A 26799-nucleotide genomic window follows, 5' to 3' on the forward strand; every position below is an offset into this window, starting at 1 on the left:
TCTACAATTTTTTTGATTTGGTATATTTCGTTATCACTCTAAAATAACAAAACCAAATTTTGTGTCAAAACGACATCATAGTTCACACTTAATACTAATTAGAAAGAGCAAAAATGACGTAATTAAAAAATGGTTAACGAATATCTAAGCCCATAAAGGAACTTTTTCATACTGAAAAATATACTGTAAAACAGTCTGTGGCTAAAAAACTATCAAAGATTTTGGACTTTTCACAAGTTTACAGGTCATCATGGGATGAGTGTAGTGCCAGGTGGGGGATCTCTGATCACAAATTACTTAAAGCTGCAAGATTTCAAATCCGCCACTGTTTTAATAAATCTTTGAATGAGTAATCTCTATAACACAATCTATCTTAAACAACTTCTGCAACAAATAAATAAAACAATCTCAAACCTTTATTAAAAATAACATTTTATGTTTCGACTTTTATTTTTCTTAATCGTCTTGTGCGTACCGTAAAGCTAAAAGACAGTGCACACTACGAAGAAACTATAACAACTACTTAAAGCTCTGAAATATTAGTACAGAACCTGAAATGGTTAGTAATGAAATATTAGAAAAGAAAGAACCTAAAATGGTCTGTAGGGAAATAAGAATACAAGACTTGATAACTTGAGGAATATGTTAGAAAGTGCAAAAAGAACAACTAAAGAAAACTGAAAATAATAAAGTAACCCACGTGAAGGAGTTTGGTTAGTATATGGTGGTATTTTCCAAATTCATATTGACACCGGAAACAGTAGATTGTCACCTGTCCCGTTATTATTAAAGACAGTAGAGTGGAGATGAAATGTATTCTTAAAATGCTTAATTGTATGCAGAATACCACTTTTTCTTGCTATCTATTATCGTTTTCACTTTACCTGATCAATGCAAAAACTGGAAATGGTTCATTTTTTACAATTCCATTTTGGATATCGCCTCCATCAACAAACGAACAAACTCTTAACTTCTACATACTGACCACTCTGGTGGTGGTCCATCAATAGTTCTTCAGATGTTTTTGTCTCCCGGATGGACGGGCACATGACTAGGTAAGTAAAAATGTATAAATGGGTTTCGATAAACCAAACTCCTTACAAACTGGGTAGAACGTTATTTGAAAAGTTGTTCTATTTTGTGATTCATGGTACAAGACACGATGAAAGGGAAAGAAAGGAAAAGTGTATATACGTATATTAAAAGTGTTGGATGATAGGCATAAATCAAAAAAGAAAATTCCTGCTTCGAAATCAAGGGAACAGTGGAGAACTAGAAAGTATGACAGGATAATTATCATGGGTACGAACTTCGTATAATTATTTTAGGTATCTATGCATCTAAATGCAGGTGTAGATAACATGCTCTATTTTAGAAGGTAGGCTTAGCCAACTAGTTATTGAAGTGTCAAAAAGTGACATGTCAAAGCATTTTTATAAATCGAGAAGACGTCTAAAACTCTACTACTCATTTGCTACTCAACATGCCAGAAGTATGTAATTTTCAGTGAAATAAAAGCAATGACAGGATTGTCGAAAGAAGAAAGGGGGAGGAAGAAAGTACTATTTTGTGGGATCTTGAATAAACAGTTGAGCAAAAGACATAAAATACTTCGTGTGGAGTATTGTACTATATGGGTCAGAAACATTGACATTAAGCAAAAATGATGAAAAACGACTGGAAGCTTTCGAAATGTGGGTGTAGAGACGAATGGAGAAAATTAGCTTGGGTACAACGGAAAACAATTAAGAGGGAGTTTGAAATAGTGGGGAGAGAAACAACAATTTTAGCTAGAGGAAGAAAAACGAGTTGGGATATTGGCTGACAAGAAACTGTATCATGAAGGACGTTTTAGAGTGTATGGTGGCAGGACAAAGAGGGAGAGCGGGACAAAGGAGAGAAATCGGATGTGAAGACAAATAGGTTAGCGGAAGACCGTGGAGCATGGAAGCTTCTGAGTTGCAGCAAGTGATCTACCAACAATAGCAGAATACTTATGGTGATGATTATTATTATCATCTGCCATGATGATGGTTATAGGTATGTGAAGTTTCATGACTACTAAGATTTTAAGAAGAAGTAAAGTTAAAATTTTTGTATTCCTCTCAATCTTATAGTCTTATTTTAGGATGTGTATAGCGATCTTCATAAGAAATATATCTCACTCACATTGTATGTGCATAATATTGAATAGATAAAATATCTTATATTAAATTTTAAGCTTAGAAGAATGGAAATATATCACATTTACATTCATTACTCTCAGCCTTGAAAAATGCAAGAAACCTAAATTACAGAATTATCCCAAAAACTTATGTATTGTCTGTTGGAGTTCCACAATGTGTAAATTCCTTTATCAGCTCTACATTATGTTTACAGTACACTATTTTAAATTTTATGGATAGTGTATGCGCCTTGGGCGTGAGACGATTGGGTTCGTGTTATACGTTCGTCTCATGTCGTTTCGGTGCAGAAGAAGACGTTCAGTTCTAATCCAATCAAGCAATTTATCATTTCTTTTCTTCAAACTCTATTCTACTATTCATCTTAGTTTTGTATCTAAGATGCATAGATTGAGTAACACGTTACGTTTAAATAAACATTTATTTTTAACATACAACGTATAATATATAGTTTAACTCACATTCTAGAGTTTTGTTTATCGTGATCATCCTGCTGTCGTCTCTCTTCCATTTAACACTAGGAGGTGGTGACCCCGTCGCACGACAGGTTAAGGTCACGTTGGCCCCTTCTCTTACTATAACGTCTGAGCTACTAAGCGAATCGTCAATGTTCGGGGGAACTGCAAGGAAAAGGATAACAATACTTATTTAGTAAGAAAAATATTGACATAATACAATGTAATAGATTTGCAATATGTTAAGAATGCATTGGAAAATTAGCTGACAAACTATTGTCCATTATATATAAATACTTTTAAAGAGTATTTTGAGCATTCGTCAAACCTTATGATAAGATTGTTAGAGGAAAAAAGAATTAAAATGTTCTTTAGAAAAATATACATTTGTAACTTTTAAGTGGTGAATCCTTTAAGTTAAGTTAATTAACAAGGAACTTCAGGAAATATTTGAACTTAATTTCTAATTAATCAGAAAAAAACATATTTATGGTAAGAAGACATTTTAAAAACTGATTCAGTTTTTTCAAACGAAAATAATGCATGTTACAATATATAATTCATTATTGAAGGTTGTATCTCAATAATGGCTATGAACTCTCTTGTGATTAAGCAGTTAATGTACGCACTTTTGGCGTGGGAGACCTGCACTCAATTCTCGACAGGAGCTCATGTGATTCGGATCCCATATTCAACTGTAGGTCCATGTCTCATGTAGCCTCGCTGCTGAAAGGGACGCTAAAACTCAAAATCAAATCAATAATGGCTATGAAAGCCTAAGAAGCCATATCAAGCCAGATCAAGGAAATGACTAAGATGTGGTCGATGCTGAAGACGAAAAAATCATAAAAGTGTATACAAAATTGTATTTAGCATGTCAGGAGAATTATAATGTTCAATAAGAGGTGTGTGTATATGCAAATAGTTCTTTCGTTTAATTATGCCAAATTTTCTGATTAATTAATAATATTCTGCCAGTAGTAATAATTTTGATATTGATTACAAAATGAACTAATTCATAAATATGATATGTCTATCAATTTTTAGGACCGAGGCTATATGGAACGTAAAATGGAATCCAAACTACTGTAACGTGTTTAATGTTGTCCCATCTGGACCACGTACGCGAAAGGCACTAGACCATAGGGTAGGGATGATGCTATGGATGTGTGATAAATTAGTCGATATGAAAATATTGATAATATTTTCAAGAATTAAACTTCTGTTCCTTTAAATTAAACACAAATACAGCTTTTTGTTTGGAAAAAATATCTACTAGAACTTCTTGTGTTTGCAGAATAAAATAGAATAGAGTTTCTTCATAGATAAGGGTTGCCATTCTCAATTTTGACCTCGTAGAAGCCTCATCAAGTTGAATTGCATATAATGTTGTAATAGGTCATGCATGATATTAAATGAAAATTCTAGTTTTGCATCCAACGTTTAGTTGTTTAGACTAAAACAGAGGATATTAAAAGATAGTAAATGATTATGTAACGAATTGATAGAATAAAAATGAGGGATGAATTAGGAAAACTCCAAGGAAACTTTACAGACATGTTTTCAACCAGAAACTCATATAACTTAGAATCGAACAAGATGCTACTAGCATTAGAAATGAACGCTATGCCACTAAACCAACTTCTCTCCTAAGTAGTTTATGTAGTTTGAATTCCATATCTAAAGTTCTCATCAGCTCTGTCCCCATTCGTTTACTTCATTTACATGTTTTCGTAGAAGTGAATAGGAATATTAAATAGTGGTTATTCCTACTACCAAAAAAGAGCGTACTTAAAGTAAAACATTAATCACTTATTGCGATAAAAGCTCATCCTTTGTCACTGATTTTCGCATATCTTTAACATAGTTTCAGAGGATCTTTAATTTTTTGTTTCTGAAGTACTTTCTTTGTTTTTTTTCAGCGCAACGAAGGTCAAAATTAATTAATTTATCGATAAGCGTTGTTACTGAGTGTTGTTGAGACCACGAATAAATAAGATTGATCTGAGAAACCGTTTCATCATGTATTTATTGCAGTAAAATTAACGTTTAGCACGTTTATTCTACGTATTTTTGTTCTAAATAACTACTGGTGATTTTTCATTTACTAGTGATTTATTAACCAGTGTCTACCCTTTGGATACATATCTAATTACGCAGTGTATACTCATTCGAAGGTCTTGTATCCAATGGTACTATTTTGACACATACATGTCCGTAGGAAGTGGTATCAAATTTGAGATATAAGCTCATGTATACCTCCCGGTTTAGAGATAATTTTTCTCGTAACTGATGAACGGATATATTTGAAGATATTTCCATTAGATTCAGAATCTCAAGTTACCATAACAAGCAAAATGCGAAACATATCAACGTATGGGCCCTTTTACTATTAGCACAAGCAGTATCTCAAATATTCCAACTTTCAGGTCATTTTTCTAGTAACCCTATGGATAAATATCTTTGAAAGCAGCTTCATTTTATTTTAGCATTCCAAAATTAGTATAAAAAAGCGTAATTGGAAAGTTGTCAAACTGTGGGCACTTTTTACTATTTGTGGCATGGTCGCTAGATCTTTGACTAAGTCCAAACCACAATTTTGGGTGACTAATAAGTCAGAAGCCAAATTTTCTGTGTAGTGATATTTTTCATATGCGTATTATCCAGTAAAGAGCAAAGTTTGGTCTAAATTGGTAGTGTTCAGTAGGTCGCGTACGAAATCTTCAACTAGGATAAGGGAGCATAAGGCCAAGTACAACTCATCTTTGCTGCCAGGAAACGTCCCGATACAACAAGAAACCGAGTCCCAAGAGCTTCTTCAAAACAAGACAGAAATTCGAGTTTCGGTTCTACGTATGACCGGTTATAGCTGAAGTACTATCTGTACGTACGTTACCCAAAAGAATAATTTTTTAGGGCAGCTCATTTGAAAACATGATTGGCTCCTTCTTGGAAGGATGTCTCCTCCTATTTGGCACACTTTACTTTACGGAAAATGAAAATACCAATAAAGAATTTATTATATCAAATATCTAATTATACAGAGTAGTAACCAACCAGATCAAGACATTTTTCTAGAGATTGACAGCTCTAGGGACTTACTGAAGAAAGTTTCAGTACAAGTAAGCACTTGATCATTTTCGAAAGTACTAATGATCTCCACTACCAGAAAGAAAATTAAGAAGAATAAAATAGTATGACATGAAGTTTCAAGTTAAAAGCTAATCACGTTTGGATCATGCTCAAGTAATTTCAACTATTTCTGCTACTTTGATTTTTTTTTATCATTTACACTTTTTCCCATCGATACAAAAACTTAAAGGAAGTACTAGTAGTGAATTATCCATTTAAAGTTATTTCCACTTAGTTCAGAGTGAGTGTTCTTCTGTTTCTTGCTTCTGAACTACCTTAACTTTGTCATGCCTTGGACACGTTGCTTCGTGTATTTCGTTCTGTCCTTTCTCTTGTACAGAACCTCTGTTAAAACGAGAGAAAAAATGAAAAGAAAAAAAGGATAAAAATAAGAGAAAATTCATCCTCATGACGTCACGCTGAGTATCTTTTGTCTTTCATGTCTCGTCGTTCTGCTTTTCGGAAACTGGCCGTGGAAGGCGGCTAGCTGTAAAATCTCATTAGAACGTCCGAACTGTGTTGCTAAAGTCTTGCCGTCCTTCTGTGCTGAAAGGGCAACGAGTACAGAATATTAAGCGAGAAGTCCTGCTTTCTCCTTTCTTTCTTTTTCTCCCCTTTTTATCTTTGTCTTGGGGCATCCGGACCGGAGGAGGCAAATCGGAAAACAGGAAAAAGAGTTGCTGCCGCTTCTATTTCGTCAAGAGAATTGTCTTTTAAAAGATCGAAAGAACTGACTTAAATGAGAGTAGGAGGGGAAGCACCTCTCTTATTCTCTTTCCTCGCCACGCCCTCAGCATCCCGCGACAGACACGCTCTATTCGTTTGTTTGTTTGTCTCTCAGTACTTCTTAAACCCTTTCGATATTTTCGTTTTTTTTTCAACGAAACAAAAGCAAAATTGGAGTTTACATAAGACGAACAAGAAGTAGTGGTAACAAGGGGGTGAGGGTTGACCTAACAACAAATTATACTCCTTCCGCCGTCAGTAATCATTCTTCATCAAAGCAACCAATTGTATGAAGTGACGGTGAAAACTAATAGTAAGACGTCTCTCTTTCTTTCTTTCTTTCTTTCCTTCTACTACTACCTTCTGTTGTTTTATCAAGAAAGACAATAATAACATGAAGAATTCATTGTGCACAAGACAACAAACAACACTTCTTCACTTCATAGCAAAGCCAAAAAAACTACAAAATTTTATTTTCTACCTAGGTATTAACTTTGTTTTTCTCCTTTTATTTTTTTATTCTTCGTTAGCACAGCAAAATAAAATTCGTGGAGTTTTTGTAAGTGTGTCATTTGTATATTATATTTGAGAATGCTGTGTCTTTATTGTAATTAAGAAAGAGTCTTCACTGTAATTAAAAGTAAATAGTAAAATATTTTCTATTTGAGAAAAAAAATTGACAACATTTTATAGTTTAAAGACTTTATATATTAATTGCACAATATTTCGCTCAGATCGACAAAGCTTTTTCAAATGTATAACAAACAGGTTTTTCTCTTTTTTACTTGTGTGTATTAGTAACACATGATGATATATTAGTTGAACACTGATACACTTTGGCCACTTTTCTCATTTTTAGATCATTCTACTTCTACTGCTTGAGTTAGTCATTCGTGAATTGATTTGACGTAGATTTCGATTCTTCGTATTTGGTCGCTATTCAATCACGCGTTTCGCTTGAAACACTCTTAAGAAAGAATCGGACAACATACTCTAGGCTCTTCGGAACAATCTCATTAATAACAAGCCAATCAGCTTCGAAAGACTTTGTGCTATCCAACGTGGTCTGCTTTATGCATGTGATCATAACTCTGTGCTCAATTCAACTTGCAAATGAAAATGAAATCAAAGCTTTGAGTTTTACGTCCCACGCCTATGCCGTATGGGCTAAATGAGACGGCGATTGCGAGAAATGAATCAAAATTGTGGAATGAAGAAAGTGGGAGAAAACGAGAGAACTCTGAGAAAACTTACGTACACGGTGTTTGTTCACCAGAAAATCAACTTGGCGCGATCCGGTATCTTACTACTGGCTCCACAAACTAGAGGTGACGCTCTACCACTAAGCCACCACGGCCCAGAGTTCAAATTGCATTTCATGTCCTCTCGTCATATAGAGCACATTCTTCTTTTTTCGGTATACTGTTTCTTTGCGTAGCAAGGAATTCCAGCCATCCTTTGATTAAAAAAAAAAAAAAGACTAGATGAATATCTGAACTCATATTCTGTATGTTGATCAGGTGATGTATCGAAATCATGTTTCCAAAATTGTGGGGCATATTTTTTCCCTATTTGTCAAACAGTGTAGATATCGAAATATCTCACACTTTCTCAAATGAAATACAAGATAAATGCCCATTTAGAAATATAAAATTGTTAGTCTAAGTTTCATCTCAAGTTATACCATTAAAGAATGGTGTTACTATGAATAATATTTTTTTATCCTCATTGATATTTTTTTTTCATTTCAGCACTTTGTGTTGGTATGACAGAATAAAGTTAATTTCTTAGAATTAAAAATAAACTAGAAAATAAATTTAAAAAATGTTTCTTTGTTCGAAAACTAAACCATATCCTTGATTTGTCTTGTTCTCTGTCGTGTAAAACATTGTTGTAAGGAAGGTAGCAAAAAGTTTTAAATGATTGCATCCCCCTTATGGGATTGTGTTTCTCTACCCTCCTTCAGAACCCTTTTCAACACTTGTTACACTACTTCATCGTGTTGAGAGGAGCCAAAGGGCGGAGTTTAAGGACAGAGAGATCTATGGCCGGTTCTCCGTGCTGCTAACCCACCAAAAAAGAGGAAACCATATCTGCTTTACTATGTCAGAGTATGAAATGATAAAAGAAATTCAAACGTACATTTCCTTTTCCACAGTGTAATTACTATATTGATATGCTTCCTGTACTATGTATTTTATTTTTAACACAATTTTTACCCCATCGCAGGTATACAGTCTTGTATTGATTGAGATAAAATCTGCGGTAATATTTATGCAGATTTTTTCCTGGTTCCAATTAAATATAATTTCTGTTCATGTCTTTGTTAGTTTTAATTTCCCCCGTTGGTACTATTCTTGCTTTGCACAATTGCTCGTTTATAATTTTCCCGTTTCTTTTCTTCCCTTCTCCCCTTTTTATTTCCTAGAGGTATTAATTTTCTTTTTAGAAATTTTACGTTTATTATTGGTATCCATGGAGAGATTTCAGTGGAAACAAAAAGTAATAAATTGAATATGAACCGCAATCAATTATCAAAAAACAAAAAAAAAAAAAAAAAAAAATTGAAAACGTCAACAAACATTTGTTTTTGTCGTAAGTTTCGCAATAAAAAATGTTTTGTTTAATAGTTGTGAAACCCATTTTATAATAAATAGGTGGGGAAAATATCGAAATTGAAACCTTTAAATTTTGTTATAAGTACAACTGTTATAAGTAATAATCGATATATGTTTGTAAGAAAATTAGTAACTATCATTTCTTCTTGGGATGTGATTGTGCATTCTTCCCTATTCTGACATTTTTATATTTCTTTGTCATTTTTATCTAACTAGCATTTTGTATTATTTATACCATGTGTTTTTATCGCGGCTTATTCATCAGTATATAGGTTTCTTCCTCTACCATTTCCAATAATCTTCATACTTTACCTTATCTAATTTTCAACATTCTTCTGTAACATCACCCCTCAAAGGATTTTATTCTCAGTTTCTCATGTCTTAGAGTCAATACCTCGCATAGAACACTGTATTCCATATACTTCTGCTTTCATCAACTTTTTCTTTAGCTTTCAGCACTTTTACGCGGGCAAGAGAACCAAAGGAGTAGAAAACCTACTATTTATATCTAAAATTATATTCCGTTTATAGAAGAGCGACGTGCCCTTACTACCTAGACTGTTGCCAATCTATGGTTTGTGTGATTGAGAAAATAATGGATTCCATGCACACCGTGGCCGTGTAACGTGGGTTCTGTCACCACGGCATGGCGCGTCCTCAGGTTGCGGATCGAGGAGAAGGCCTCTAGATATAGAGGTTAGCTGCGAATATACTGAATAAGCAGTCGCGGACAGACGACTAGGAGTGGTCCTCCAGCTTGGGGATTTGGGTAAGGCTAACACCCTCATCCTGTAAAAAAAGGTACTTGTTCAGAAACATTCACAAAAGCCTCGGACAAGGACTGATAACTTGGCACGACATCAGCAAAAGAAAATGGACATGAGATTTGGAACATGGAATATTAGAAGTCTTTATAGGGCAGGCGCGTTAAAATCTGTAACGAGTGAGTTAGAGAAATACAGGATGGACTTAGTAGGAGTTCAGGAAGTTAGGTGGGAAGGAAATGGATCTGAGAATTCCGGAAATTTTACGTTCTTTTACGGGGAAGGAAATAAAAATCATCAGTTAGGAACAGGGGTTTTCGTTCATAAACGAATATTACCAGCAATTAAACGGGTTGAATTTGTTACTGACAGACTTTCTTTTATTACTCTTAAGGGACGGTGGTGTGATATTATTGTTTTAAATGTACATGCTCCAACTGAAGATAAGGGTGACGATATAAAAGATAGTTTTTACGAAGAAGTGGAACGGATATTTGACCAACTCCCGCGATACCATATGAAGATTCTATTAGGAGATTTCAATGCGAAGGTAGGACGAGAGGATATTTTCAAACCGATTATAGGGAACGAAACTTTGCATAAGGAAAGTAATGACAACGGTGTTAGACTCGTGAACTTTGCAACATCCAAAAACCTAATCGTGAAGAGTACAAAATTCCCACATCGCGACGTTCATAAATATACTTGGACATCACCAGACGGAAAAACACATAATCAAATTGATCACGTTCTAGTAGATAGAAGAAGACAATCTAGCGTAATTGACGTCCGGTCGTTTAGAGGGGCTGATTGTGACACTGATCACTACCTGGTAGTAGCGATAATACAGGAGAGATTATCGTTGAATAAAGGTAATATTCAATGTCCGAAAACGGAGAGATTTAATTTAAAGAAATTAGAAGAGAGCCAGGTAAGAGAGGAATACCAGATTGAAGTTTCGAATAGATTCGCGGTTTTAGAAGACTCGGAGTGCACTAGTGTTGAGGATACTTGGATTGAAATTAGAGATAGCATTAAAAGTTCAGCAATTAAAAATTGGGACACGCGGAAATACGTAGGAACAAACCATGGTTCGACCAAGAATGCATTAAACTAGCAGAGAAGAGAAAACAGGCAAAATTACGGTGGCTACAAAATCCGAATGAAACAACTACACAAAATTTCGCAGATATCAGGCGGGAAACTTCCAAAACTTTTAGAACAAAGAAACGGGATTTTTTGAAAGCTAAAATTAAGGAACTTGAAGATAATAGTAAAAATAAAAATATTCGGGACATTTATAAGGGGATCAGCGAATTTAAGAAAGGCTATCAACCTCGTGCTTATATATTAAAGAAATCTGACGGAACAGTTCTCGCCGATACGGATAGCCTCTTAAATAGATGGAAAGATTTCTTTGACGATTTGCTGAACACGCAGCCAAAAACTAATGTGCGTGGAGAAAAGGAGATACACACCGCAGAACCGTATATTCCAGAACCCAATCGAATAGAAATGGAAGCCGCTATAAAGAAATTGAAGAAACACAAATCTCCGGGTGTAGATGAAATTCCGGCTGAGTTAATTTTAGCTGGAGGCGAAAAATTGTGTAACAAGATACACAAACTCATTCTCCTTGTCTGGAACAAGGAAGAATTGCCAAAAGAGTGGAAAGAATCAATCATTGTTCCAATTCATAAGAAAAGCGACAAAACTGACTGTAATAATTATCGAGGCATTTCTCTTCTGTCAACATCCTATAAAATCCTTTCAAATATTCTGTTAGCAAGATTGAACCCACACGCAGATGAAATTATTGGAGGTTATCAGTGCGGATTTAGACGAAATCGATCAACTATCGACCAAATATTTACCATTCGCCAAATACTCGAAAAGAAGTGGGAATACAATACCCCGGTACATCAACTATTTATTGATTTTAGAAAGGCTTACGACTCGGTTAGGAGAGAAACATTATACAACGTTCTTACAGAACTTGGAATACCGAGAAAGCTAATTAGATTAATTAAGATATGTTTAAGTGAATCCCAAAGTAAAGTCCGGGTAGGAAACTTTTTGTCCACGAGCTTCCACGTCGAAAATGGCCTGAAACAAGGAGATGCGTTGTCGCCATTATTATTTAACTTTGTGCTGGAATACGCCATAAGGAGGTGAACGGCATTCACCAGGTTATGGCATATGCTGATGATGTAAATTTAATAGGGGATGATAGGAGAACAGTAGAAATAAATGCAGAGATTTTATTAAACGCTTGCAGGGACATGGGTTTAGAAGTAAATGCAGAGAAAACTAAATACATGGAAGTGCGTCGGGACCGTAATACGGCAAATTGTGGAGGCGTTAAAATATTAAATAATGCTTTTAATAAAGTGGATACTTTCAAATATTTAGGGTCAATATTAACAGACGAAAATCATATTCACGAAGAAATTAAATGTCGACTAAAAGCAGGGAATTTGTGTTACTATTCGGTTCAAAATCTCTTGTCGTCGCGAATTCTGTCGAGGAATTTGAAGCTTAAAATATATAAAACGATAATCATGCCTGTTGTTCTGTATGGTTGTGAAACATGGTCGCTTACTCTGAGGGAAGAACATAGACTGAAAATATTTGAGAACAGGATCCTGAGAAGAATATTCGGACCCAAGAGGAACGAGAATGGGGAATGGCGGAAGCTTCATAACGAGGAACTACATAGTTTATACGGTTTACCCAACATTGTTAGGGTCGTCAAGTCTAGGAGGCTTAGGTGGGCAGGTCATGTAGCTAGAATGGAAGAAAGTAGAAACGCTTTCAAAGTCTTGACTGGTAGACCCATAGGAAAACGACCATTAGGAAGACCTAGACGCAGATGGGAGGACAATATTAAGATGGATCTCGCAGAGATAGGAATACAAAGTAGAAACTGGATGCAATTACCTAAGGATAGAAGTCAGTGGAGAGCTTTTGTGAACGTGGCACTGAACCTCCGGGTTCCATAGGCCATGGAGTTAGTTAGTTAGTTAGTTATGCACACCGTGGCGGACCAGTTTACAGAAAAGATGAAGTAATGTTCCTTAGTTTCCATTTACAAAAAGATACTTGATGCAATGGGTCACAAACTCTGTAACCCGAGGCACGAAGATCCAGAAGCAGTTAACCCCATTACACACTAGATCCGATGATCTGGGCCGATCAATGACTCGGAGTGTTCCAGTCTTATCTGGTGACTTGAACAGATAGATAACCCAAAGACACCCAGGGAGACCCATGGTACACCACACTCGGTGAGAGACCTATGACCCACAGTGACTGGATCTGATCTGGTGACTTGGAGAGAGACACGACCCGGAGTGACCAAATTAGACCCATTGCCTGGATTCACTATAGACAGACTCACGACCCAGTAGGACCTGAAGATGAAACGTCGTCATACAGGTGGGAGGTATGTGTGAGGATTGTATTTTCACTAAATATAATTTTATTTTCCGCTTGTGTTTGCGTCTTTGCTTTGTGAAACATTGCACTGAAAGATAACTAGAAGGCTCATCAGACTCCAAACACATCAGAATGATGAAAAAGATAAGTTAGACGTTTTTCTTATGATGGTGGTCAAAGTTTATTCTAGAAGTAAAACTTACCGTTTAAAAGATAAAAATTCCGAGGATAAATACTAGATAATGAGGTGCAAATAACCTTTGGCTTAAAACATATGATGTACTGTTATTTGTGTAAAACAAATATTCTATTTTTTAGAAAATGTACAGGATGGGTCGAAGATCAAATGACAATTCTAGCCATAATTATTAAACGGTTGACGATAGGCAAATTGGTCTGCAGAATTGCGTTGTTATGAAAGAAAACATATAAATTATGCATCGCATATCGAACTTAAAAACTAAGCAACAGTCAATAAGTGATAGCAATAAACCCTAGCATGACGGCTGTAGTGACAATTTACGTTAAGTTTAAGTGCTCCACCGCAAACATCACCTATACGCTGTCACCTAACTTTTCCCCACCCTCTATATTTTTGTTGAGGGTTTCACATAATCCCTACTGCTTGGAGTTGAATCTAGTTGATAATGATAATTCATTTAGCTCCCCCCATAATACAGGAAAAAACGTTCTCCAATAATTTTCGTTAAATAATAATCCATTTGTTTGTTTGTTTATTTTGGTATTATAGCACATGAACTATTATTCAAAACTTGACAAATGATCTTTTCCTTGACGTTTCCACGAAACCACTAGTCAATTACTAATTATTATTTCATAAGTATCTTCATTTAGTTAAATCACGTTAACACTAACAGAAATTGTTCTTTAATAAATAATTTTCTTTTCTCAAATTTCAAGATCAATTGAAAAACAAGGATATTAGACACATTTGTTTTTTTCTTCCCCGATAAACACCACCTTTACGAAGACACTTATGTGTCGGGTGGGGAGGATTGCGTGCTACAGTGAAATTTAGAGCTGTGTCGGTGGTAGTTCACTACCAGAAGAGCCACCCCTACCGAATTGGCCTAAATGAAGTAGCCAGACGAAGAGTGTTATGGGCGAATGCAGCAGTTCTCCAGTAGCCAAGTTGGCGGAAATCATAGTGATTGGTACGGCAACTTGGACATTAGTCCCAGGCGTGGTCAGAGTGACTTTAACGGCTAGGATACTGCGCGGTGGAAGGCAACGGAAACCCACCAATCTATTTTCCCTAGTTTGCTGGCAGAAAAAAGAGAACATATGTACAATGGTCTTTCGCAGGTCAAAATATAGTTCCGGATGTAAAATATCCTCCCATTCGGATCTCCGTAAGGGTAATGGCTTGGGAAGGACAATTGGACGAGAAAGTAATAGTGGGGAGAAGACAGACAGAGAAAGAAAGACACAGGGAAGAGCAAAAGATTTAGGATAGGGACATGGAACGTTCGTACTACGTTACAGGGAGGAAATTAAAAAATCTTAAAGAAGAAATAAAACAAAATAATCTAGATCTGGTAGGCGTTTGTGAAGTTAGATGGGAAGGTAATGGGGTGTTAAACAGCGAAGGATATAGAAAGTTTTACTCGGGTAATGAAAAGGGCGGTAATAATGGCGTAGGAATAATTCTTGGAAAGCGCTTAAAGGAGAAGGTAGTGAAGGTAGAATTTCTTGATGATAAAGTTATGATGTTAAGACCTAAAGGGAAAACAAATGATCTAGTGGGGATACAGACTCATGCAACGAAGACTTCGCATGTAACTGGAAGAAATTATAGATAGGGAGAAGAAGGGTACATGCGTAATTCTAATGGGAGATTTCACTGTAGTTGTGGGAGAAAAACAGGAAGGTAGTATCGTAGGAAAATATAGTTAGGCGAAAGAAATGAAAGGGGAGAGGGACTGGTGAATTTCTGTAGACAGAATTCACTAGTAATTGGGAACACTTGGCTTAATCAGCACAAGAGAAGAAGTTATGCATAGAAATCACCAATAGAAGACGGAAGATATCAGAAAGACTATGTTATGCTTCAGGACAGGTATAGCTTAGAGAACGCTAAGACCCTTCACGGGTCTGATATTTTCTCTGATCATAATCTTGTGCTGGCCGAAGTAGATTTTCAAGTGAAAAATGTAGACAGAAGAAAAGTAGGCAACATAGTGTTGAATACTGAAAAGTTGAAAACGAGGAAGTAAGAAATCTTTTCGTTGAAATATTCGAAGAAAAATGTTCAAACGAGGAAAGGATGGGCGTAAGTAGTAACGCACGGTGGGAACATATTAAACGTTGCTTACAGCAGGCTACAGAAGAAGCAGTAGGTTACCGCGAACACAAAACGGCTAAGAAACCATGGGTTACAGAGCAGATGTTGCAGAAAATGAGGGATAGGAAGATAGACGTGGAAACAGGTTGATACAGGGGAGGGCAGAAAGATGTACAGAAAGTTATATAATGAATTACGAAGAGAAACAGACAGAGCGAGGGAAGAGGACACAGAAGACACAAAGAAAATGCGAGTGAAGAGGACTCAAAAGAAAATGCGAGGACATAGAAGAATTAGAAAGAGTTGGAAAATATGAGGAAATGTACAAGGAGGTGCCAGTGAATAACTTTAAAATGCTTATGAGTCAAAGTACAGTCATATTAGCTCAGCTGTTGGAATTAATGTCCAGATTTTGTTTGGAATGCCACGTTAACGATGATTTTAGGCATGCCTCTTGATATAACACGATTTGTTTTTGGCAACTCTTCGCTTGTTATGTACTCCGACAGCAAAAGCCATCTAGTGGCAGGCTACACAACTTCGTGGTTGCTTACTTTGGCCACGCTCTTCGAGCGTCGTCGCAACGTCCGGCTCCGTCCAGAAGATTCGCGCACCTCCCGCTCGCTTGGTAGGCTCCAGAACCTACGCCGACATTTCTAGAACATTCTAGCTCGAAGTTCGGCGGTGGTACAAATATTGCGTACTTCGGCCAACCAATCCAACAGGCCAGTTTATTGCAGCTTAAGCTTTAGCGGTTTTAGTTCGCTACTATTTCTGTTAAGACAGAGATTTGTGCATTGTACCTAAAGTTACAGTCTTCTTAGTGCGATACGATTCAGAGTCATTTTGTATAATTTGGTTTCCAAGTTCGGACGCAATGGAACGCAAGGTGAAGAAAAAGCCTTATAGCAGACCAACGCGGGAAAGTGTGAAACGAGGCTTATTTGGCACTCCAAGTGAAATGAGTGAAGTGCAGTGACCCACGTAAGCTGACGTTACGTGACATTATTATTGGTTTTGAAGTGGTTTAAGTGGTGACGAAAGTGTTACTAAATTACCGTGACTGACATTTGTAAACTAGTTGGACAAAGAGTTGTACATATTTGGGTTAAGGCAAGCATTCCTGTGGTTTCAGAAAAGAGAGGTTTTGACATGCTAAAAACATTTTATAATAAGTGTCGCACCAACGAAAAACATTTCAGTCGACAAGGACAAGAAGCAACACTTCGTGCAGGTTTTTTTGCACACGTGGAAAAGTCTCTTTTCGATATTGCGTCTTGCAAATGTAAAACTGCCGAAGATTGCAACTGTGAGAGGACACGCAAGATTCCAAAACAAGAATTCAAGTTTCTTTTGGACCAGCGAACATCATGGAAAATAAGCATTGGTAACATTGACGTCCGAACAAGCAAATCACTGTCAAAGATGTTTTCCCGTAAAGTGAGCAGATTTAAGGGGCAGACAACCAAGAAAGACACTGGAAGTGTTGAAGCAAGTCCATCAACTAGTGGGATTAGGCATAGGCACTGAACAGAGATACTGGCGTCGTCAGGGGAATCAAGCGAAGCTGTTGAATCGTGAAGCAGGTCGGGATCTGACTTCGAGGCGCGACCAAGAAAGAAACATAGCCTAAAGCGCATCTGTCTTCAAAATACAGCAGAGGCAGCGTTTAAAACTGGAGCTTCAGACAGACGGGTTGCTTTGATCGCTTCTGCGGTACTTCAGGACTTGAGACTCATAACGCCAGAGGGCAAAAATCTTGTTGTTGACATATCTAAGGTACGAAGAGGAAAAGATAAACTGGGTGAGAAGATCCAGATAGAAAAGGCTCACCTAGGCCGGGCGATTACATGTATCTACGTCGACGGAAGAAATGATGCAACTCTTGTGCAAGAAAAAAATTAACGGCAAGCTACGAAGACGAGAGGTTATAAAAAAGTATATCACAGTTCTATCGGAGCTCGATTCGGATATCGGAAAGAAATTAAAGGGTTGTGAACGTTCACCGATCATCTCCTTTACACAAATTCCCGTTGAATGGGTGTCTGAAATGGAAAAACCAGATGGTTTAAGCAGCGACCAGAATTATTTCTTTGAAATTTGTAAGATTGTTGCTACAGAAATGTGTACTACCGATCTAGCAAACAGAAAAGCAGAACCATTATCACATTCACGTTGGCTTACATTGGCCTGTACGATGCTTTGCCACTACATCAGTACTGATAAACCTAGTTCAAGTTTGTGTCTACTTTGCCAGTACATTATTAAAGTATACGCTCCCGTCTGGTTTTCATTACGGCGAAATCCTTCGTGCGAAATGGGCGCCATGCATCTGTTTAGCATAGTTAAGCTATCACGTTTTCTGCCAGAAAATCTACAACACATAGTTCATTCTGTTCTACAAACAAACGGATACTACGCTCATCATGAAAACCTGCTGATAGCGATGACAGCAGATGAAAATCCGCATATTCGAACGTTAGACTGAAGAAGAGTAAAAAAAAAAAAAAAAAAAAAAAAAAAAGTGCTGCAGCCAGAAGACTCCGAGATCAAGCCGACCACGTGACTTCATCGTTCCGAATTAAACTTTATAGCTGAAAATTACTAGGACATGATTAATTGGCCTAAATGTCTAACAGAGCCGCCAATCACACGAAACATAACGGATCAGCAGCTTGAAGAAAACATCCGAACTTCAGCAACTCTAACAACATTCCCTTGACATAGTTAAGCTGTGGAACGCACAGTGAAGCTGGTGTCCGAGGCAGCGTCGAAAAAGTGCGGCCAGAACGCAAGAGATATCTACGTTAGAGAAAAAATGAAGTCTAGAACAAGAATGTTCCGCTTCGAGACCAGGAGGAACTACGTGACCTAAGGTTAAAAGTCAACGTATGCCTACTGCGTGAGTGGCGGGGCGGAACTCGATGTGCAGCCACCTTCCCGTGGTGAGTTCTGGGTTATTTTGCATACAGAGCAAAATAAGCGAAGAGTTGCACAAAGAAAATCGTGTTATGTCAAGGGCTATGCCTAAAATCATCGTTAACATGGCATTTCAAACAAAATCTGGACATTAATTCGAACAACTGAGCTAATATAGCTGTACTTTGACTCAAACATTTTAAAATTATTTACTGGCATTGCTACAAGTTTCTTTTAATAACATAAATGTATTATAGCCATCAGGGAACTCTAAGAGCGACCACAAATAGCTTTTCTGTCATTGATGTTGTGCGTGTTGCCTAAACAAACACTAAACAAATTAAAATTAAGTTCGAAAAAATAAAAAAAATAAAAAATAAAATAAAAAATTCGGTAAGGTCGGTGACACTAATGGCACCTTTTCCGCACTAGCCGTCATCGAATTTCCAACAAAAGTGCAAAACGCTCCACCCTAGTAGAAACGTGGACATTACGTAAAAGTGATTAAAATCGACTGCAAGCCTTCCTAATGTGGCTGTTGAGAAGAATGGAAAGAAGTAGTTGGGTCGAGCGGTAAACTAATGAGAGAGTGTTAGAAACGGTGGGAGAGGAAAGAACACTTAAATATTATTAAGAAGAGGAAGAGAAACTGGTTGGGAAAATGCCTAAGAAGAGATTGTATCATGAGGGACGTCCTAGAGGGTATGGTGGCGGGAAAGAGAGGGAGGGGACGAAGGAGACTACGATTAATAGATGATATAAAAACTGAAAGATCATACGTGAAGGCAAAGAGGTTAGCGTAGGACCGTGGAGCATGGAAGCTTCTTAGCTACGGCAAGTGACCTGGTAATAACAGTAGAATACCTATGATGATAATGATGTTTTTCTTTTTTACATGTGTAAAAAATTTAATATGAATATTCAGAAGCATAATACAGAATAAACCGGTTATAACGACTCCGAGGGGACCGCAAATTTACGGTCGTTATAGCCGATAGTCGTACAAACCGGGTTTTCATTTTCTTGCTCAAAATTTCGTATCTAACAATAAGTTTTAGGCTATTCACTTGTTGAGCATGTTTTAAACTTACTGTCTTTTATCTAGTATCTCTTGTTTTCAGAATCTATTTTCTAGCAACCACAATAAATAGGAATGTGCCTCTTCCATAACGCTTTCTGTGTGAACCAGGCTGCCCTGACTTTGAACACTCTCTCAACATAGCTCTATTTCCAACGAGAGGTGCGCTGTGAGGCAAAAATCCATAGCTTCAAAGGACCTATGGAAGACATGTCAACTAAGAGTCCTCAGTTTATTTCTTTTTTAAGATTTACGTATACTGACAGAGACTAGCCTTCTAAGGTATTTTCAACCGAATACAAGTTCATATTCCTTTATCTCAAAATGATTATAACTTTCTATAATGTTGTATTAAAACAGCATTAAGTATAATGAATCTTGAACTGTTACATGGATAGTTATTGTGCAACAATAGCGTACGATTACCGAGTCAAATCGTACTTGTTCCATTACTTTTTAAATTTAGCAGCATATAGATGTATGGTTAGAACTTGAAATATGATATTGTTTTTTTTTTTTTTTTTTTTAATTTTGAATTTCTCTTCTGCACAAAGGCTATTCAACTTGTGAATCTATGCCTTTGGCGTGAGAGACCCAGGTTCGATCCCAGTAGGAGCTCATGTGGTTCAGATCCTACGTTAAGCTCCCAAAATCAAATTCCAAAATTCGGTTCGGATCCGAAAATCAAATCGATAACTTGGGGAAATATAACCTAATGTGGGAGCTGGACCACGTGTAGAACATTCTAAATTTAACATGGGATTCACCAGCCAAATACGTGAACACACTTATTGTGGCAAAACATATGTTTAATTTATTATTTATTATATTTATGATTTATAATGTAAGTTTCTCCGAAATTCTATAATACAGTAACTTTACTATTATTATTGAAAAGATAAAATATATATGTTATAGATTCATGCTTTTAAATTTATGGCCACAGTTTAAACTGTCTTTATGTATTTTCTAAATTGTTTCAAAATAAGTAAATAAAAGAAGTATTTTTCGGCCATTAATCAAGTTAACTTAAACATTAGAAGCAATGTACTTGACAAATGAGCAATCTTATTGCATTTTACAACATAATCATTGACCATCTTCGATTTTTAAGCAACAAATTTTACGTTTACAAAAGTACATATTTTTCCGTTTACTGTAGAATATTCGAGAATTCATCAATCCCTTCTTCCGCAAACTCACATGCATAGACACGAAAACAAGCACAACTGTGGGTCATAGCAGCTTTAAGAGTCCCTATTACTATCAAATTAAAATATCGCTAATTTGACAGTGATTAAGTAGGTCCGATAAGTTGGAGCTTGTCAGAAACCGATACAAACAAAACTCATACCAAACTTTTGTGCACATTTTGTGTACCACATCTCGAGGTGATATCTTCAAATGAACAAAAGATAATCGAAATATGGAACAAGAGCGCTAGACAATATTATTTTGCATGAGGTACCATTATCACGAGTTACGTAGTAGCTTTCCGTTTGCAGCTATTTAAAAACGTGAAAATAAATGCCGATTTTCTAAATTTCTGGGAATCGAAAGCAGATAAGTGAGTCGTGATAACGGTATCTACACGTAAAATAATATTGTCTAGGGAGGTCTTGTTCCACTTTTCGATAATCTTTTTTTACCTATTTAAAGATAGCAGATAATTACTGTAAAATTAGTGGTATTTTAATTTTGCAATGATAGGAGTACTTACTCCAATAGACAAGTTAATTAATACAATCAGTGCGTTTGCAATATATGTATTTAAGAGAAAAAGTTCTTGTAATCTTATAAACTTTGTACTTTGCATTTTATTTTCCTAAGCTTCTTGTGTATTACAATCCAGAATGATAAAGATGGAGAGAAGCAACTACACATTCTAAAGTTCTATCAAGACTTGTTCTCCGTTTCAACTCTCCCTCTTTCTCATCTTGTACTCCAAGTTGTACAAAACCTTATAGCTCTTTCCTCCTTCAAATTCAACTTTTCGCTGTAAAAGTATATTAAAATCAAAAGAAAAAGAAAAGACGCTGCTTCTACAAGCTAGCATTCGTACGCGTAGTATATTTCTCCTCTTTCCCTAGATTCTTCCTCTTCTTCATATACGTAGTGAGTTCTTCGAATGTTTGAGAAAGTTTTCTTTCTTCATTTCTTCAAGAAATACTATTCTCTCTCTTTTTTTTATCTCAACCTTGCCAATTTCGTTGAACTTCTACTTTTCCATCACAACACATCATTCACTTCTTTACCCTTTTCCCGTTCCATTCTCATCCTTTTTCATTGCTTCTGCTTTAACTTTTACTTACCTTAGGCTTCTGCTTTGCTTTTCTTTCTCTCCTCCTCTTCTTAAGCTATACTTTCCTTTTAATTAAACATACCTACAACACAGATAAATTTCGTCTCTCTCTTTCTCTCTTTCTATCTTCTTAAATGGGGTTCGTAAACTTTTCTCTTCAGATTTTTCTTTTCCTTTCTTTTTTATTGAACTAACTGTACTTGAATCTTTACGTCCTTATTATTTCTTTTTACTTGACCGTTCTAAAGTTCAAACAAAATAACATTTCTTTATTTTTCTTTATATCCTTTTTCTTAAAGTGATTCGTGTTCTACGCACAATTCTCCGATTCGCTACACACATAACTTTACAATTGATTAACAGAATTTTACAAGCTTCCAACGTTATTTAATCAGTTGAAAGCATTTCCTAAAATATGTAAAATAAGATCCTAGTTGATAATTAGTATGCTTTTTATACAAGACAAAGTTATCGATTTAAGGGCCTTCATAAAATAACAGATTTTATAAAAGTAACCAAGAAAGTTCTTTCGCTTTCTCAACCAGCAACTTCGAACACCCACCAGCTTCACCTAAGGCATACATGGAAGATAAAAAAAAAGTCCCCATCAGCATCAAAGACCTTCTGCCAAGGTTCTGGAAGGCCATGGATTCCATCGCGGTGGAACTTGATGAGACGTGAAGCGAAGAAAGTATGAAGTGCATTCCGCACCTCTGCTAGGGACTTGAACTGCCCTCCTCTAAGGTGATTGTAAAAGAGATGGAACAGGAATGGGCTTAGCGTTGTCCTGTAAAGGGAGGATCCCTTTGCGATAAAGAATTGCTGGCTCCAGAGTTTTGAGCATTTCTTGAATACTGCTCAACTGTTGACGTTATACAGTTTCATTGATGCTCTGACCAGCTGGTAACAGTTCGCTATGCACGATGCCACGAGCAGTCCACCAAACACACAGGAGAACCTTCTTCTGGTGAAGTGCTGGATTTGGCTGTTTTGGAAACGGTTCGCGGGATGCTAACCAATGACGACGGCGCCGTGCAGCTTCGTACAGGACACACTTCCCATCACATGTCAACACTCTCTCCAGAAATGGCTCCATCCTCACACGAGACAGCAAAGAATCACGGGTGATACTCGCGTTGCCTTCTGGCCCGGAGTCAAATAATGTTTGACCCATCGACCCAACTTGAAGTGCTTCTCAAATTGATGGAGGCGCTGCCGAATGGTTTCTCCATTCACACTGAATTGTAGTCCCAGTTTGAACTCGTACAGCATACACGCCCTTATGACGCTATGTGGAAGTCGAATGTTCACTCTGTCCTTACGGAAGTTCATTGTGTAGCTGAATTGCCATAACGAGTTAGTATGTTGGATATACCCACACCTACAACTGACCTTCGCCTTATCTCCAGTCGCATTCAACTTACTGTGCGAGGGCCAATTGAACACAAACCTCCACAAAAAGCGACATAACTTTCTCGGTTACCCTTATATTTTCTATTATATTACAATTTTTGTTTAGTTAAATGCTTACAGATACAGTTATCTCGAGACCATCTTATAATGGTCATATTAAGACTATTTACTATGTTGCAAGTTACAACAGTATAATAGTTCGATGTGTAGCAATTTATTGAGAATAAGAAAGTTATTTTTACTTTAAAATTTCACTAATTCTGTAATTTTCTGGGGTAATGTTACGTAAAAAAGTGGTAATGAGTGAAGAAAGAATATCTACTGGACTCGTTAACACTAAGCTTAATTTACATAGGTCAAAGGTGTGCATTGATCATAGCGCGTTATTAGTTTCGTGTATAATCATTGTATGCATTTTGTTCTCTGTAAGATATTATCCTTTCAATGATAGAAATCTCAACGAATCAGATCACGAGAAGGCCCGGATGATGTCAAGATGGTATGCTTCGAATTCTGTGCTCTAAAAGCTTATTATACGGGGGCCGGGGTGGCTCAGTGGTAGAGCGTTCACCTCTGGTGTATGGGATCCCGGGTTCAAACCCTGCTCCTGCCAAGTGAACTGTTGGACAAACACCGTGTGCGTGGGTTTTCTCGGGGTTCTCCCGTTTTCTCCCACTTTCTTCATTCCACCATTTCATTCATTTCTCATAATCACCGTCTCCTTTAGACTAACCAGCATAACTGTGGGACGTAAAACTCAAAAATTTCATTTCATTTTTCTAAAATCTTATTAAAATAAAACGGGAAATATAATGCATTCTTTTTAGAAGGAAATGTTCGTACTTGTATTATATACCACTTTCTTTAACCAAATTCTTAGTCTTCTTCACATAGAGAGTGTTTCGAATGCACTGTATGATATAAAGAAAATCAACAATTCTGCGAAGTGTAACAGAAGCCTGTATAATATCCGTATATAAGGAGAAAACTGTCAAGATAGTTTATTTCATATTTATCACTTATTGCATTCGATCAACTCACTCTGTGAATAAGAGTAAAAAAAAAAGCGTAAAATAACCTACAATTAAACAATAGTGATCTCTTGATACGACTACAAACTTTTCGAAATCAGAAAAAACTGATTAAATAGATCTTTTGCAAGATGGACTAAAAATAGACGTATGTATTGTTTACTCAGTACTAAATATCAATGCTGAACGGACAGCTAACACATTTTAAATAACAGTTACTGGTTTAAAACAGTTTTCAGAATTTGATGCATCTTCCAACTTGTATTGAATAATTATATATGAAGTAAAATTAAATTGTTGAGTTTAACGTCCCACGATTATGCCCTTGAGTCTAAGGGACTCGATGATTAATGCAAGTGAATGATGTTGGAAAAATTGGTGGAATGAGAAAGTGAGAGGAAACGGGAGTACCCAAGGAAAACTTACGAGCACGATGTAGTCTACCATAAACTTACTTGACCGGGTATCGAACCAGGGACCCCACCCATCAGAGATAAGAGCTCTGCCACTGAGCCACAGTACCCCCATATTATATAATACCAGGTATCAGTCTTATGTGGTAAAAGCAGAATTATTGGCTGATAAAGATTGGGAATCTCTACTCTACAGAACAGATTTTATTATAGTGTTTCTGAATTTTCTATTTAAAAATTAGATATAATGTTATGTTTTATACACATCAAGACCTGTGCTTGTATGTGTGTGTATCGTAGGTGAATTGTTTCCTTCTTGCCGGTGCTTAAAATGAACCATGTGTACCACATCCAGACGAACATGAATCTGTGTTGATTAGAGAATCCCGAGGCACTCATTATCAATGCACCTTCCCACCACAACGGGATAAGAGACTGCGGGCTAACTACTGTACATACCCTGACGGGACCTTCCGGGCAGCGAATTTGGGATGGAAGCACGTTAAGTATCGATCGAAAACAGTTCTCGATATTCTATACATTTTCTCTCTATCGTTCTCCCCTCGACCTTTATTTCCTTTTTTCTACACTCACTATTGCTCGTTTAAAAAACAATATGTTTTTCAGTAAATAAATTGAAATCAATGTGTAAATTTACTTCGAAAAACTAAGGGCAATGTTTCTTTTCAGTGATTTTGTAAAAGCTTAACAAGGTACATGCGCTCTAATTAAAAACTGGTAGTCATACTTCCAGTTCTTAATATTTAAAAATAATAATGAGAATTTCAATTAAACACATTGCTGATGTGTTTTAATCCTTTATCCCTTCGTCTACAACTATCTTCATTACTGAACATCATATTCCGTATTTCGCCTGAATAATTTTTATTACTCATTGCTTCTGGTTCAACCACGTACGGGTCTCACTAAACAAACCTTAGAAACACACATAGATTCAATGATTCGCAAGGATCCAGGTATCAATGCAGAATATAATAGATCATAAGATTAGTAATAGTTTTAAACATAGAATGCCGTAGTAATTTTTGGCAATTTTTAACCGTAAAAGGGAACGAGATGGACAGCGAAATTTATAGTGGCATACATTAAGATCATATACTATTACACTGAATTTTTAAATTGGACCAATTCCGAAATTTAAGGGGTGGGCCAAGGTACCCCTCCCAAATTTTCAAAGGGATGCACCAATGTACCTATATCTTAAGAAATACAATAGACCCATCATCAAAGGAATAAATTGGGTCAATAACCTCCGAAATTTGAATTTTTGACAGCTTTTTACCCACGAAAAGGAAGAAGATGAACCATCCAAATTTATAGTAATACATATTGAGATTCTATTCTACTATATCAAATTTTTAATATGGCAATTTTCACAAATTAAGGGGTGGCTCAAGGTACTCCTCCCAAATTTTAAGATGGGTGCACCAATGTACCCATGTCTTATGAAAGAAAATGGATCCCTCTGCACACCCATATAACCATACAAGTTAATAAGACCTCATCAAAGGAATATATTAGGTAAAACAAACTCTGAAATTTGAATCTTTGGGAATCTTTTACACATGAAAGAGAACGAAATGGACCCAAAAACTTATAGAGGTACAGACCTGTGGCCTAGGGTACCATACATAATTTTCAGATTTGGCAATTTCCAAAAGTTAAGGGGTGGGCTAAGGTATCCCTGACAAAATGTAGAGGAGGTGGTCCTAGGTACCCCTAGGTCATTGACCCCGGGCCAAGGGTTAGACCTTTGACCTATGACGTCACAAAATATTTGCTGATTGGGCGAGATATACACGGAAGCGTACTACTGCCATGTAAACACATAAATTTCGTTTTCCAGCTATTTAGTTGTGCACAGAAACCTATTGATACTAATCAAGTAAATACTGAATATGTTGCATGTCTACAGAACTGCTAACAAAATAGGGTATCGTCAGTATAAAATTGGACAACAATGTTAGAATTATATACTGAGACTCCTGGTAAATTATAGTG

The 26799-nt window shown here is 36.5% G+C and overlaps 1 protein-coding gene across 2 annotated transcripts in view; it reads right to left on the bottom strand.

Annotated features, from left to right (window-relative positions):
• Positions 1-26799, bottom strand: part of LOC145678351 (protein CEPU-1-like) — a 1025842-nt gene that overhangs the window by 159692 nt on the left and 839351 nt on the right. For both annotated transcript variants that reach the window (XM_081748400.1, XM_081748399.1), the window contains exon 4: positions 2645-2803. In XM_081748400.1, coding sequence (XP_081604526.1) covers positions 2645-2803 — 159 coding nt within the window. The remainder of the gene's footprint in view (positions 1-2644; positions 2804-26799) is intronic.

The sequence above is a fragment of the Thermobia domestica genome, chromosome 2 (assembly GCF_964235325.1).
Source record: "Thermobia domestica chromosome 2, izTheDome1.hap1.1, whole genome shotgun sequence".
NCBI lineage: Eukaryota > Metazoa > Arthropoda > Insecta > Zygentoma > Lepismatidae > Thermobia > Thermobia domestica.